Raw genomic sequence first — 16,864 nt, forward strand, 5'->3', positions numbered from 1 at the left:
ACACACACACAGAGCCTGTTATAGTACACACACACACACACACACACACAGAGCCTGTTATAGTACACACACACACACACACACACACACACACACACAGAGCCTGTTATAGTACACACACACACACACACACACACACACACACACACACAGAGCCTGTTATAGTACACACACACACACACACACACACACACACACACACACAGAGCCTGTTATAGTACTGCTACACGCACACACACACACACACACACACACACACACACAGAGCCTGTTATAGTACTGCTACACGCACACACACACACACACACACACACACACACAGAGCCTGTTATAGTACTGCTACACGCACACACACGATCAGCATCCCTAGACCCCAAAACCAACCGTCGCGCACACCCCAAACGTGTGATCACGTTTAGAGTGTAAATGAATCTAGATGATATTTACCTTGGTGCCCCTGCGCATCAGCCCAGTTCAACCCGTGCGGTTTCTCGTAGCACTTGGCGCACGGATTCCTCAAACATTACAACTTTCCTCAACTGTCAGCTATCCTGAAACCTTTCAAGTTTGTAGGTAGGTAGCAAACCTAACTAAGTATTACGTACCTTTTTTGAAATATAATTTATTTTGACTTAATAAATATTTTGGCCGTCAAATATGATTTATAACCCTATCTGTGTTGCCTCTTCAGTTAGCTAAGCTAGCTAACTTAGCAGCATATCAAGGTGATATTATCTGAAGCTAAATTATCTCAGAATGTAGCATTAAACACATTTCATGTTAATGTAAATGATAATGCAGCTATAACAGTTACTAACAGACAACCAAAAAGTATGGTTTTACTTGAAATTCAAATTGTTAACTAGTGTACAAGGCCAGAACAGAAGTACTGTTTCGGTATTTACGTTAGCTAAGCTATAAACAGTTAGCTAGCTAGGATAGAAACCAGCCAGTTTGCTAGCGTTAGCTTAAATGCTTTTACAAACATACATACTGTAAAAGCATTTAGGCTTGCTAGTTAACCAATTTGGTAGTTAGCTAGTGAATTGGTCTTTACTAGCTAACCTAAATGCTTCCACAGAACTTTTGTTTAGATGTTGTACATTAGCTAGCTAGTCAGCTTGGTTAACTTAGTGGTTGTGTGTCTCTACAAGTCACTGTGTAATGTTTGTTTTAGCTAGCTTTTTAGTTAAATAAAATGGTGCTGTGTCTGTGAGTTAATATAAAAAAATCTTTATTTGTATTGTTTATTCCAGAGTTCAGTAATACGTTCCTGCACACTCTGCTACTTCGTTAAAAGTGTATGTTATTAACTTAGCTAGCACATTTTTATATAAACACACTCACTACTACCAAATAAGCTTTAGTCAACATTTCTCTAATTTGTAAAATCACACTAGAAGTTGTTTGTGTATGCAGTATATTAGTGTATACTAGAGACAAAAATGTTTTACTTGAAAAAGTTTAAAATTAAATTACACACACACAGTTATCCTGTTAGACACAACAGGAGAATTTAACAACATTAAGTAAAATAGTGGAGCTTTTCAGAGCAATTAAATTATTCATGTTTTATATTGGCAAAAAAAGGAAATAGGAAAATCATAGATACATTTTATTATTGTCAGTAAATTAATATGTTTTAATGTCGCTGCCCCTACTTTCGCTTCTGCTGGTGCCCAATTTTCCAAGTACTTATTTCAAGAATGTGATGCTGAATTTAAAATGGTCATGTCATACAAAAGAAAAAACATAACAGCATTATATTTGTAAATATGACTGCAATAAACATATTTAACATTAAACTATTACTGTACTTTGATTCTATTAGTTGATAGTTGTATCTATAGAAACAAGCGTACAATTAAATATGTGTAGAGAAGGTATAACTTGCTTTTAGAGCCTACTCAGAAAATATAAATAAGAAAAACTATACTGGTGGGTGTGTAATGCTCTCAGGGAGTAAGATATAAATTTACTGAGGAGGAGACATCAATGAATTATTAAATTATCTTTATTTTAATTGTCTTTATATTATTTTAATCTTTATAATCAACACATTTTCCTTATAATTAATGTAGATGTATTTATATATTTAAGTATTACAGTATGGAGGACCAAAAATGACATACGTATAAATAAATAAATAAATAAATGCACATATAAATGTAGAAATAAATAAATGTTGAAATAAATAAATGAATAAATAAATAAATGTTGAAATAAATAAATACATATATAAATACACATAGAAATGAATAAATAAATAAATATATAAAAAATAAATACACGCATGAATAATTGTATAGGTAAATAAATAAATAAATAAATACATTTCTAATTTTTTATATTTATTTTTATTTATTCATTTATATGTGCATTTATTTATTTTTTCATTTATTTATTCATTCATTTATTTCAACATTTCTACATTTATTTATTGATTTATTGCCACATTTATTAATTTATTTATTTCTGTATTTCTGCATTTGTATGATAGTTAGGTAGGCGGTCCTATCCTCGCTCTAAAGCAGGATTGGTTTTTGAGCTGCAAAAGTTTTGGCTCTACTGCTCCTGTCTTGGCCTGCAGCGGCGACATTTTGAAGCTGTTGACCCTCATTTATTTTCAGCAGTTGTTACTGCAGTAGGGGTTATAGCCGCGATGTTGCTGTGCCGTCCCTTTTGTTCTGTCTCACTGATACCGGAAGTACAGGACGGTGGAGATAAATAAATAAATGAAGAAATGTGGAAATAAATAAATAAATAAATGTAGAAATGTTGAAATAAATAAATGAATGAATAAATAAGTGTTGAAATAAATAAATGAATAAATGTTGAAATAAATAAATGAATGAATAAATAAATAAATGCACATATAAGTAAATATATAAAAAATATATAAATAAATAAGAAATGTATTAATTTATTTATTTACCTATGCAAATATTTATTCATTCATTCATTCATTCATTTATATGTGCATTTATTTATATATTTATTTATTTATTTCAACATTTATTTATTTATTCATTTATTCATGTATATATTTATTATTTCTACATTTATATTTGCATTTATTTATTTATACTTATGTCATTTTTGGTCCTCCATAGTACAGCTCAAACACACACACACAAAAACCTATACAGTATGTGTGTATATGTACAGTACTGTGAAAATGTTTTAGGCTGATGCAAATTTCTTAAAACCAATCATCTCAATATTAAGTTGAGTTAATATTGAGTTTTACTTGGCAAAGGTACCACGTATTAAAACAGATACAAATAAAAATAAATACGGTAAAAAGTAACAAGAAGTCCACAGGTGCCAAACCTTTGTTTGGGCGAACCTATTAAACCAATGTTTTTCATAGTACAAAGTAGGGCTGTGAATCTTTGGGAATCCCAAAATTCGATTCAAAATTGATTCTTGGGGTCACAATTCAATTTTTTCCTGATTCTTTCAAATCAGTTGGATTTCTTTTTCTTCATCCTCCATACTTTAGCGGCGCAACAACAAACACTGTAACACAACACTACATGCCCCTCTGTAGCCTAATAGGGAGAGGCAGTAAGAGCACTGTCGTGGGGAGCTTTTTAACTGTACCGCGGAGCTCAGCTAGTTAAAGAAACAGTCCGGGGTCTCCGTTCTCGTATTTGGTCTTCATAATGCATGCATAATGTTGTTACCCCTGTCTTAACTTTTGCAACATTAAATTTCTTGTCTTTGTAGTGTATTCAATTGAATGAGTTAAAAAGAATTTGCAAATTGTAATCTGTTTCTGTTTTCTTTTTTTCCCTTTATTTTTTAAATATGTAAACTTTATGAATTAAACATAAATTTAATATAAATCTTTGTTTTATGTCTTTCTTTGAGCTTCCAGACAAAGTTTTTCTCTCATTAACACTAATTGAGTAAACAGAATACTCTATTTAAACCAATGGTGAATTCCTTATTAGTGTTTCCTATAATAATATATAATAATCATATTGATGTACTGATGTACAAAGTGGTTATTTACATAAATTTTATGTACAAATAGCTTGTAGCTTGTAGTAGTAGGAATAACATTGTAGGTTCATGAACCTCCTAGTTCTTAGAAAACAAATTCACCAACAGTAAAAGACAAAGTACCTTCAGTTACAAAAGTTTTGCTTAACTTGTGTTGGGCACTGGACCAAGTTCGGTGGCAGGATCTCAGCCAGCTTCAAGAACAGTCAGAAACCAGTGCAGGCCCAGACTTGGTCCTGCGTTCAAAAATACACTGGGCCGAGTCTGGTGGCCGGTTCTGGGCCACCTTTGAGGACAGTCAGAAACCAGTGCAGGCCCAGACCTGGTCCTACATTCAAAAAGACACTGGGCCGAGTCCGGTGACCGACTCTCAGCCAGCTTCGAGGAGTCAGAAACCGAATAAGGCCCAGACTTGGTCCTGCGTTCAAAAATACACTGGGCCGAGTCTGGTGGCCGGTTCTGGGCCACCTTTGAGGACAGTCAGAAACCAGCTAAGGCCCAGTACTGGGCCAGCACTCGGTGGCTATCTGGGAAGTAACGCGTTACTGACATCACTGCCCATAGCATTAAGAAAAATCAATACACACAGTCAAAATAATCGAGCAAGGAGTTCAAACACAAGAAACAATACAGAACAATGTTCAGAACTCACATGAAGACACAGAGTCTTTACAATGAACAGAACAACCTCAGAGTCTTAAAATCAGCTCTAACAGGTCCTGAGGAAAGTGTTGTTGATCAGCTCTGATTCAGGGGGGCGGAGCTTAGCGAAAGCCTATTGAAGCACAGTGTGCTGATCTGTCCATGTGCACCTCCTACTGTGGTCAGAAGGGGGAGTCATCACAACATGTAATATTAATGATCAGATTTCAGTTTATTACAGAGAGAACAGATCAGTAGGAGTCTGCTGGTGTGTGTGGGTGTGTTTAACACATGATTTAAGCTTGTTAGAACTTCAGATTTTGCGTTTTGAAGGCAGAAATCATCATACAGTCATCATGAGAGTCACATGTTAACATGACATGTTGGAAACCTTTGTCCATTTTTTATTTAAATCTGGAGAAAAATGCCTGAATCCCCTCCTCTTTACAGTTTACATCCTGTAAATTCCTGTTAGTTAGTTGGGTTGGTTTATGGGTTATGAGACACTAATGATTTAAAACACTATAATTAATTCAAATGAGAGAAAAGTACAGTAATGCACACAAACAGTAAACTAGACCAATAGTCCGTGTTTATGAACGAGGAAACACTAATGCTTCTTAACGTCCAGATAAACCAACATCATCTTCATCACTTAACTTCACAGATGATCCTGAATCCACTCCAAATCCAGCGTAGAGGGGCTGAGTGAATGTGGTGTGGACTGTGTGTAGGAGGGTCATTGTATCAGAGACGCTGTAGAAGGACAGAGTTACTGCTCTGTGATCCACATACACTCCTATTCTGGAGGATGGAGGAGCTGAGATCTTAGTCTCAGTGTTGTTGTGACAGAAAGAGAGAGAGGGAAAACACTGCAGACTCCAGGACTGATCATTGTGTCCAAACAAACACTCTTTATTCCGTCCTTTTCGGGTGATTCCTTTATATGAGACTGATATGGAGACCTCATGTCCCTTACTGCTCCATTGAACCTCCCAGTAACAGCGTCCACTCACACTCTCCTTACTCAACACCTGCTTCCAGTAGTCAAATCTCTCTGCATGATCAGAGTACGGCTGCACTTTTCTACTGTTCTGCACCAATCTGTTGTTCTCAGACAGACTGAGGAACTGATTTACGGTGTTGGGATCCAGAGTCAGGTGACGGAAATCTGAAGAGGAAAAAAACATTGATTTATTTAAAGTCAGAGCATTAAAGAACACAAATGTTTGATATGTTTCAAAGAACAAATGTACAGATTCACATTCTATCATGTAATACTACAATAGGAACATTGGATGTGTGTTTGTTGTACGTACACTGCATAAAGTCTTCTCTGCTCTTTGGCTCTGATGGTAAAATCATCCAAAGTTCTGAAACTGTGACAGCAAACAACAAATCACAAAAAACATACATAGACATGTAATCACTGTTTCAGATTATCTGTTTTTCTATAGAATTGTAGAGTTTTAGACTAGAGTTTATACCTTTTAGTTTAAACTGTATATACTTTCTATCACTTTCTAATCATTCCTACTGTATAATGAACAAATTCATACTGTAGAACCTGTAAACAGCATGTTACTGTAGATCATTCATCATTTATGATCATTTATTATGTTCAGTGGAGGTTAAATTCTACAATAAACACATTTCTTTATTATAATCCAGACAGATATCTTCATATCCTCAATAATCGCATACAGACACAGAAATCTACAGTAAGTTAGAGGATACGTAGCTGAAATGTTCAGTCTTTTAGCTTAACCTCAGCTTGTAAATGTTAAGTAAACTTTTTTCAGCTCGTATCCCAGGTTCTATACAGTCATTCTGTGTCTGTGAAGATGTAGTCACCGATACCAAGGGTAAAACGTGGCATTTAAAACTTTATTTCCTTCAGTTTATTTGAGTAAAATGTATTAATGACCTTGAACTTGGTGTTTATTGGCTCCCTACTGCAATTCTATTGTACAGCTCCCCAGCAAAAAGCTACACATCGGCCCTTCGTGGGCTAAGTGTGGGCACTGTGGGCAGGGGCTAGCCCATTAAAATTCCAAACAGGCCCAACATGGGTTTTCTGTGGGCAGCCTGTTCATTGGCTGGCCCACTCAAATCCTATAAAAGGCCGCTGTGGGCTAGCCTGAACTGGTCCAGTGCATTAATGCCCCTGTAGGCCCAGTGTGGGAATTATTTGGACAGCCAACACTTTGATGTGCCCACACAAATCCCAGGCAGGCCCACTGTGGGTCAGCCCACATTCAGCCTGCACCATTTCACACCTTGAAGGGCCAGTGTGGATTATATGTGGGCAACCCGCACTCTGGCATGCCCACACAAATCCCAGGCAGGCCCACTGTGGGTCAGCCCACATTCAGCCTGCACCATTTCACACCCTGAAGGGCCAGTGTGGGTTATATGTGGGCAACCCGCACTCTGGCATGCCCACACAAATCCCATGCAGAGCCAGTGTGGGTCAGCCCACATTCAGCCTGCACCATTTCACACCCTGAAGGGCCAGTGTGGGTTATATGTGGGCAACCCGCACTCTGGCATGCCCACACAAATCCCAGGCAGAGCCAGTGTGGGTCAGCCCACATTCAGCCTGCACCATTTCACACCCTGAAGGGCCAGTGTGGGTTATATGTGGGCAACCCGCACTCTGGCATGCCCACACAAATCCCATGCAGAGCCAGTGTGGGTCAGCCCACATTCAGCCTGCACCATTTCACACCCTGAAGGGCCAGTGTGGGTTATATGTGGGCAACCCGCACTCTGGCATGCCCACACAAATCCCATGCAGAGCCAGTGTGGGTCAGCCCAAATTCAGCCTGCACCATTTCACACCCTGAAGGGCCAGTGTGGGATATATGTGGGCAAAACACTTTAGCATGCCTACACAAATCCCATGCAGAGCCAGTGTGGGTCAGCCCAAATTCAGCCTGCACCATTTTACATCCTGAAGGGCCAGTGTAGGATATATGTGGGCAAAGCACAGTTTAGCATGCCCATACAGTTCCCATGCAGAGCCAGTGTGGTCAGCCCAAATTCAGCCTGCACCATTTCATACCCTGAAGGGCCGGTATGGGTTATATGTCTGCAACCTGCACTTTGGCATGTGCACACAAATGTCATGCAGGGACACTGTGGGTCAGCCCAAATTCAGCCTGCACCATTTACACACTGTAGGCATTGTGGGTTATATGTGGGCAGCACGCACACATATGTGAGCATGCGCACACAAATCCTATGCTAGGTTACTCTGGGTCAGCCCAAATTTACCATTCAATATTTTACAATCTGAAAGTTTGTGTCATAACAAGTTCATATGAAGGGTATCTGAATATTTTTTATTGTTTTTGTCTGTGAGAGCTAGGTAGATTAGCTAGCTTAGTGGATAGGAGCAACACTGTGTGAAATGTAGCATCAGCTCTGAAATATTTTCTAAACCAAAAGTGGAGAAAAATCAAGGTACCACAGCAGAGTTGTGCAGAGACCTTTGGAGGGGCAGGTGCTCAAAGTCAAAAGGGTGCACATGGAGCAAAAATTTGAAACACCTGCAATATCATTGATAAACTCTGATGCACATAAAACACACACACACACACACACACACACACACAGTAACATCCCATATTTTTCAAGACATATACTGTATAGCTATACATTTTTATTTATAAAAATATTTTTATTTAATATTTTGGATAGCTACGAATTTGCTCCATGGTGCTGATTCATAATCTCACCTTTATTATTGGTAGTGCTGATAATAAATAAATAAAAATATTAAATTATAAATGTATTTGTGCTTGACTATACACTTTGTGTGAGCCAGCAAGCAAGGTTATAAAAGTTACATATTTTTTTATTTTTGCATGTGATATTTAATTTGTGTGTATTCGTGTGGGCGCGACAGGGCAGTGAGGGCATGTCAATGTGGATCATGTGACCGACGAATCCACCCCCCTCCCCCTCCCCCCTCCCTGCACGTGCCTTTACCACAGAGCAACGATCAAGCTTAAAGGCAAAGTCAGTGAGTGACTTTGGTCTGTCAAAGTGACTAAAAGGTAAGTTATAATTTCTGTTCTACTATCCGCTTTTCTATTTTTTGCTAATGTATGCTAATGTGGTGCTAATGCAGTTACCACTCTCAGGTTATTGTAGCATTATAAGGGTAGCTATGTCGAAGTTAGCATTGTGCTAAAAAAAGTTAGCATTGTGCTAAGTTAGAATGAGAATTTACCTCACATTTAAATAACACAAGGGGCTCCCAAGTTGGCAGCTTATCTCGGCTCTTGGAGAAAGACTGCTGTTATGTAAGTTAACTTTATATCCAAGTATGTCAACAATAACCAGCTAAGGGAACAATGGCTTGCTAAGGGAAATATTAAGGGAAATGGAAAATGGAAAGATATCCACTTAAGCTAAGGGAAAGATATCCAGCTAAGCTAAGGGAAAGATAGCCACTTAAGCTAAGGGAAAGATATCCAGCTAAGCTAAGGGAAAGCTAGCCAGTTAAGCTAAGGGAAAGATATCCAGCTAAGCTAACGGAAATATAGCCAGTTAAGCTAAGGGAAAGATATCCAGCTAAGCTAAGGGAAAGATAGCCAGTTAAGCTAAGGGAAAGATATCATTTTAAAAAGTTTTGGTATTTTTGTGAACCTGATATCCTGATATCGGCCACCTCACATGTTTATAGAATGTAACTACCAGTCACACACAGTGACTGTAAAGGCTATTTATGTTTCACCATGAATAGCCTGAAGAAATTCAAATTCAAATTCAAATAACTATCACTATATAAGAATCACTGTAATCAAATACAGTCTGCAAATTTCTCTAAAATTAAGCATTGTACATGAAAAGACACTAACAGATGTAGTATTTACCTGACTGCATTCTCATATCTCTATATTATTATTTTAAGAGGCCGTGAGAAGATCAATCATGCCACCACCAAAGGATGCAGAGATCGAGCAGGTTGCAAAGGTTTGGCTTTGGAATTCACGGGACCGTTCAGGTGGACGGAAGCATCGTCTCATGCAGTCTCTTCAAAAAAATAGTTAATTTATGATCTATGCTATATTAATGCATAAACAATATTCATTTTTGATATTATGATTAACTATATCTGTTCTATTTATGTAAAATGCATGTGTCTATTTTCTCCTTCATTATTATTGCTGTGAGATAAAAAAATTAATGCAAAAACTAATGTTATATTCAATTAGAATTTTTTTTTACTGGTTTGATTGGGATGACATTTTGGTTCCAAGTCTACAAGCAAGAGGAATAAAATTAATAATAGAGATCAGGGGTGGGTTTCCTGAAAGCTTCGTAACGCTAAGAACTTTGTTAACTCGTACTTGAGATTGATCGTTAATTAAAGAGTGTTTCCCAAACCCGTGAGTAACTAAAGTACTACGTAAACTCGCTCGCAGATTAACGAGTGCCCTCACCCAGTCGTTATTCTTAAGAGCTTCTTTAAGGGATCTCCACTTGCAGTTCAGCACCTTAAACACCAGGGACCGCCAATTTTGAGGGAGAAAAATTATAATTTCCCTTGTTGAAGCAATTATATTTTGTTACTATTAATTATAACAAATTATATTATATATATATAAATATAATTATTATAATAATTAATATTATATTATATTATATTATATTATATTATATTATTTGACGTGTCTGCGGGTGCTCCGGTTTCCTCCCACAGTCCAAAGCTAATTGGATGTCGGATAAAAATGGCCCCTTAGGTGTGAGTGTGTGAGTGGATGTGTCTGTGTGTCTGTCTGCCCTGCGATGGATTGGCGGCCTGTCCAGGGTGTATTCTGCCTTCAGCCCGATCCCGGCTGGTATAGACTCCAGCCAGTGAGTGAATGAGTTATATTATATTATATTATATTATATTATAATGTCAACTTTGTCTGTGGCTTGTAGTCTGACTGGGCATACTGGAATTGACCAATCAAACCCATAAATTATTAAAATCCAGATTCCTGTAGATGATGCTCACGGTCTAAGCAAAGCTGCAAAGTCACCAAGTCCGTGGATTCTGTAATCAGGCTGTTACTGTGGAATACACACTTATATACACTTCCCACCAGCCCGGGAATTACAGCACAGTACAATATATTTCCATGCTATTGGGAAAATCCCTGGTACTGTAGGTCCGGTGCTGGGGACGCCTGCGGTGTCTTTAATCACACCTACACGTATTGTAAAGGGTATCGGTGAATGTGCAGGTAATATTTAATATTATTCTTTATTTAGATGCTTCTAACCAAGATTGTGGCCGTTCATCTGGGCAAACTCTGGGGTGTGTCAGCTCGCAAATATATAAATACCAGTCAGTTGACACGTCTCATTTAATGTTTTTTTTTTTTTTTACATTGTCGATTAATATTAAAACTATGAAAATAATTAATTGACGCATATGGAATTAACAAAAGTTAACAAAAAGGTGCATGGCCTTTACAATCCCCTGACCTAAACCCAACTGAGATGGTGATTTAGGATGAGCTGGAGCTTTACAGAGTGTGTGTGTGTGTGTGTGTGTGTGTGTGTGTGTATATATATATATATACACACACACCGGAACATACGTATATGTATTATTATATTATTTTTATATTATTAATAATTATAATAATAATAAATTAATATTATCAATATTACTATTAATAATATTAGTACAATATCTATTAATATATATATATATATATATATATATATATATATATATATATATATATATATATTAACAATAATAGTTTTAAAAAAGTAAAAAAAGTTTAATTTTTATTAAACATTTATATATAAACATATGACTTATTTATTTAGTCATATGTGTCTTTAGGAGTATTTTATTAATGCCAAAGTACATCCTTTTGTAATTTAAATTTCAAAATATGTATAATATTGATGATTACAACACTTTTTTACATTTTTAGGGTGTAATACTGAATAAATACTGCATAATAATCGATATTTGTGGATCGATTGTGCGCGCTGTTTCGGGGGAGGAGTCAACAAAGATGTTCTTTAACCTCCTTTGTTAATTTTCACGTTGCGAAGCTCTTTGGGAAACACTCGCAGAACTGGCTCGTTCTTTACTCACATCATTTGTTATTGGCTAAGGTTGACTGTTTTCGGGAAACCCACCCCAGAGGCTTTGTTCCAGTAGCAATAATAGTATCAGTTTATTATTCATCTACTACATCAGTCTAGTGCATTTAAGTATTTATTCAAGAATATGATTTGCTGTTTTTATTGATGTTTATATATATATATATATATATATATATATATATATATATATATATATTAATTTAAGTTGTATAATTCTTTGTTATTTTGTATTATGTTTGATATTTATATCATACTGTTTATTATAAATACTGTTTTTGCAAATGGAGATATTTATGCAGTACATGTTTATCTACATGCTAAAATATAAATTTGGGATTTATTATTAAGTAATTTACTTAAATAATGTTGTGTGTTGTTTATATTTCATACATGATACTTTGTAATAAATTAATTAATTTACTATACACTTTAAATTGTGTTATTTATTTAATTGTTTTACAGCCAGTTGCAAAAAATGTCAAAGTGCCAATAGCACAGCTTTAAATTTTCTTCCTTGAAAAGTGTTCTCTGTTCAATATTGCACAGTTCTAAAAATTTGGGGCCACAATTGGTTTTCCACTGAGGGCATGAGTCAGTGTGTGTGTGTGTGTGTGTGTGTGTGTGTGTGTTAGAGCTCTGCAAATCTCTGTTGGCCCAATGGGCCAATGCTTTGGTGTTGATTTTGCATAGAGGAGTAAATCTTCGCTGGCCAAATGTGGGCTGCCTGAAAAGGGCCCACGCCGTGGGGCCGACGCTATACTGGTGAGCAAATCTCCATTGGCCCAATGTGGGCTGCCTGAAATGGGCCGACGCCATGGTGCTGGTGCCGTCCCAATGAGCAAATCTCCGTTGGCCCTAAGTGGGCTGCCCATATGGGGGCGATACTGCACCGACGTGCAAATCCCCAATGGTCCGATTTGGGCTGCCCATATGGGGCCGATGGCGTGGGGCCGATACCGCACCGATGTGCAAATCCCCAATGGCCCGATGTGGGCTGCCCATATGGGGCCGATGGCGTGGGGCCGATACCGCACCAACGTGCAAGTCCCCAATGGCCCGATGTGGGCTGCCCATATGGGGCCGATGGCGTGGGGCCGATACCGCACCGATGTGCAAATCCCCAATGGCCCGATGTGGGCTGCCCATACGGGGCCGATGTGTTGGCCCACATTGGGCCCTCATTGGCCCAGTGTGGGCATGTTTGCTGGGTCTGCTACGTAACGCTAGCTACACTGCATTGGGATAAATAAAAGGTAAAGAGGTGCATCTTCGTTATCTAGTCATCTTATCATTACCAAAATAAACAATTATATATTAAATTTGATTAGATTATCTAGTGATATTTAGTTCATCATGTATTTTCACCTGCATAACTGGATCTATCTTACCCTGATCAGAGATTTCACTGATTTCCTTCCTGCAGAATTCCTCCAGTCGCTCTTTCAGATCAGAGAGAGATTTCCTCACTCCATCAAATGAGAGATGATGATGATGGACAGTGATGCTGGGTGAATCTTCATCTTCAGAAGAGACACTCACAGACTTGAAGCTCTGTAGAGGAAAAAATTGAAGCAAAATTAAGAGCTGATTTCAGATCAGAAAAGTTAAATTTGACGTGCTTTCTAATCTGTTCTTCACACTGCAGTGCATAATGTACAAGATACAGTCATGCAGTATCACCTCCATTATAGTTTCTCCATCACAGACTGTATGTTTTTATCCTTAAGGTGGAGAAAACAAGTCAGTCTGTCTCTGTTATTGTTTCTTTTACTTTCATATATTCTTTAAACATTTCTATAAAAACTCTATTACTCTGTTACTTATTAAAAACTATCAGCATTGCTTACTGGATTAATCGTCTGAATATGTCACATGATATAGGAACTAGACTACTTACAGCCTGTAGCACCTAGCCAACATTAGCACCTAGCAGAGGAGCATGATATAAACTTCCAGAGGAGCAGGATCCTCATCAGCATTAAAACAGGTTCCTGTAGGTCAGTGTTTGTTACCTGGAGGAAGTGGATGTGATCCTCTGTGTGTGAAAGCTGCTCCAGCTCAGTGTTTCTCCTCTTTAGATCAGTGATCTCCTGCTCCAGCTGCTCCAGGAGTTCTTCAGCTGCACTCAGTTCAGTCTTCTCCTGATCTCTGATCAGCTCTGTTACCTCAGAGCGCTTTTTCTCAATGGAGCGGATCAGCTCAGTAAAGATCCTCTCACTGTCCTCCACTGCTGACTGTGCAGAGAGCTGTTAGAACAAACACAGAAGACTCAGTTCATCTATCACTCCATGGTTGTGAGTGGAGGAGAGTCTAAATGAGGAGTTAAACAGCTGCTCCAGCTGATCTCTGCTTAACACTCACTTTAAGACTTTCCACAGCCTGTTTCACCTCCTGCAGCTTCTTCTCTTTCCTCTGGATTCTCTGCTGGAAATCTGTCAGCATGTTCTTTAGTTGTGGCTGTAAGTAAATAAACTACATTTCAGTGTTTATGAATGGGTGTTGGGCGTGTAGTCTGAGAGCTTTAGGACTGTGTATGATAATCAGAGATTTTCATGGTGTTGAAAACTAGAATTAGAAAAAGCTGCAGAAAATATGACCTCTGTTATGTTACATCATTTCCTGTGATTCTGCCTGTTAAAGGACTCGAGCCCTGCTCTCAGAGTCTTATTATGTAGACTATATTCACTAGTTTGTAGAAATTAAGGATCATGAGGAGCATATCTTGTGATTAACATCAGGGTTCTGATTCTGGGCAAGACCAGCAGTCGGGATGGTATCTAAGTTTAACAAACACATTCTTACCACTTTAACAGTTCTACTCTTACTCTACTTCCCTTTACAATAATATTTCAAACTAAACTCTCACCTGTTTTTTTATTCTTTCAGCTGAAGCTGCAACTGAATCATGACCTTTGTGTTTGTGATAGTTTGTGGTTGTAACTGAACTACAACTACATACAATACATCACAGTGTTCATCCATCGTACACAAATAACAGATGCAGCTCTGATCAGTACGACAGTAGATCTCCATCAGTTTATCATGCTGAGAGCAGATCTTCTCCTGTAGCTGTTTGGAGACTGTGATCATCTTGTGCTTTTTTAATGCAGGAACTTCATAGTGAGGTTGTAGATGAGTCTTACAGTAAGAGGCCTGACACGTCAGACAGGACAACGTAGCTTTACGTTTCCTCCCAGTACAGAAATCACACTCCACATCTCCAGCTCCAGCGTAACAGTGAGCAGGAGAAGCAGCTCGGACTTCTGTCTTCTTCAGTTTCTCCACCACTTCAGCCAGCATGTTGTTTCTGCGTAGAACAGGCCTCGGAGTGAACGTCTCTCTGCACTGGGGGCAGCTGTAGACCCCCCTCTGATCCTCCTGATCCCAGTGTCTGTAAATACACACCATACAGTAACTGTGTCCACAGGGAATAGTTACTGGATTCTTCAGTAGATCCAGACAGACTGAACAGCTGAACTGATCCTGATCTAAAATACTGACCTCTGCCATCTTACTGCTCTCACAGACTGAGAGAAAAGATAGAGAGAGAGAGAGAGAGAGAGAGAGAGAGCAGCAGCACTCTGAGATCAGTGCACTTTGAGCTTCTACTTTTAGTAGGAGTGATATTAAAAGTCTTGTGCTGTGCAAACAGCACTGTGTGACTGTTTAACCAGGTGTGGAACTATCACGTGGTTAACACAATAACTGTACATAATAATAAGAAACAATGAAATAAAATAAAAATAAAATATTGATGCTGAAATCAGTGAAACTGGGAATCTATGAAGAACATTATATGCTCCCGCCTGGTTTAGTTTACTTTTCTGTGTTTCTGAGAGACGATTATCAGTTTATCAGATGCATTAATCTGAAAGAGACAATTACCAGATCTCTACTGCTGTTCTGCAGCAAAAATACTGGATTAATCGTCTGAATATCTCACATGATATATAGAACTAGACTACTTACAGCCTGTAGCACCTAGCCAACATTAGCACCTAGCAGAGGAGCATGATATAAACTTCCAGAGGAGCAGGACGACATGATGAAGGACAGCTGCTGTATTTAATGATGTAATAATATCTAAAACCAATAAAAATGGAGATGTCTGTTTTTCATTGGGCAGTGCTGAAATGTTACCTGGTTGTTATCAGTTAAAGTGCTGAAGTCAAGTGTTGTCCATGTGAACACCATAAAGCTAAAAATAGACCAGGTGATGGGTGTTGGCACCTAATGTTCACAGTGATCTCTCAAATTACTGATTGTGCATGACGTTAGGTCTATTTGTCAGATTGCCCGACCTATGAACAATACATTTTTCATAACCATAACAAACATCTGGACATCAGTCTGAGACTTTGTATAAAAATAGCTCCAGCTGTTCAACTTTGAACTCTGAATTTAATTCATTATGTCTTGTTCTACAGAGCAGATCTTTACTGCTCATCCTGGATCATAAACTGGGTACCAAAATATCTGACCCACTCTGACAATAAAAGCAGTTCATTTTACAGTTTTGGAAATAATGTATTTAAAGTTTATGTACAGTGCATGTGTATGTATTGTCTTAAAGAAGCTACATTTTAAAGTGTAAAAGTGAACAGATGTTCATGTGATCATCATTAAGTTAGATAATGATTCTTGGCAGTGAATGTGCACAGTGTTATCTAACGTAACTCACCGTGCTTGATGAATTACATGTTTATAATCACACAATGAAGTCTCTTTACACAATATGTTTCTGACTGCAAAAAAGAAGATTTAATTAAATAATGAGTGGAGGTATTAAACTCTCTCTGCTTTAGTTAATATTTGGTCTATTTGTTTCTCTGTGATTCATAATAAACAGCATATGAGGATCAAGACAAAGCAACAGTAGATGCACATCTGTCACCATTTTGAAGGGAGGAGCTTCAGTCTTTTATAGTGATCTCACATTTCACTAAAGGAGGCATGACATGCAATCACTGGCCACTTTATTAGGTACACCTTGCTAGTACTGGGTTGGACCCCTTTTGCCTTTAGAACTGCCGTAATCCTTTGTGGCATAGATTCAACAAGGTGCTGGAAACATTATTCA

At 37.9% G+C, this 16,864-nt stretch overlaps 2 protein-coding genes across 10 annotated transcripts in view; one reads left to right on the forward strand and one right to left on the reverse strand.

The window, feature by feature from the left end:
- The window catches only part of LOC103036852 (polyunsaturated fatty acid lipoxygenase ALOX15B-like), a 98,940-nt gene that overhangs the window by 29,158 nt on the left and 52,918 nt on the right, over nucleotides 1-16,864 (forward strand). The gene's annotated exons all lie outside the window — the stretch shown is intronic.
- LOC125782635 (tripartite motif-containing protein 16-like) lies at nucleotides 5,120-15,313 on the reverse strand. Its single transcript, XM_049467323.1, has 7 exons — nucleotides 14,760-15,313; nucleotides 14,651-14,703; nucleotides 14,146-14,241; nucleotides 13,797-14,030; nucleotides 13,173-13,335; nucleotides 5,973-6,032; nucleotides 5,120-5,824 (listed from the first exon to the last, which is right to left on the reverse strand). Exons 1-7 carry the CDS (start codon nucleotides 15,292-15,294, stop codon nucleotides 5,274-5,276), a joined length of 1,692 nt encoding a protein of 563 aa, XP_049323280.1. The 5' UTR covers nucleotides 15,295-15,313; the 3' UTR covers nucleotides 5,120-5,273.

This window comes from Astyanax mexicanus, chromosome 1 (genome assembly GCF_023375975.1).
Source record: "Astyanax mexicanus isolate ESR-SI-001 chromosome 1, AstMex3_surface, whole genome shotgun sequence".
In the NCBI taxonomy this organism is placed as follows: Eukaryota; Metazoa; Chordata; class Actinopteri; order Characiformes; family Acestrorhamphidae; genus Astyanax; species Astyanax mexicanus.

Coding starts and splice junctions, on each gene's coding strand:
- LOC125782635 (XM_049467323.1), bottom strand. CDS start 15,294: ATGGCAGAGGTCAGTATTTTAGATCAGGATCAGTTCAGCTGTTCAGTC. Junction 14,242..14,650: donor CTGAAAGAATAAAAAAACAG/GTGAGAGTTTAG, acceptor ATTTACTTACAG/CCACAACTAAAGAACATGCT. Junction 14,031..14,145: donor AGGCTGTGGAAAGTCTTAAA/GTGAGTGTTAAG, acceptor TTGTTCTAACAG/CTCTCTGCACAGTCAGCAGT.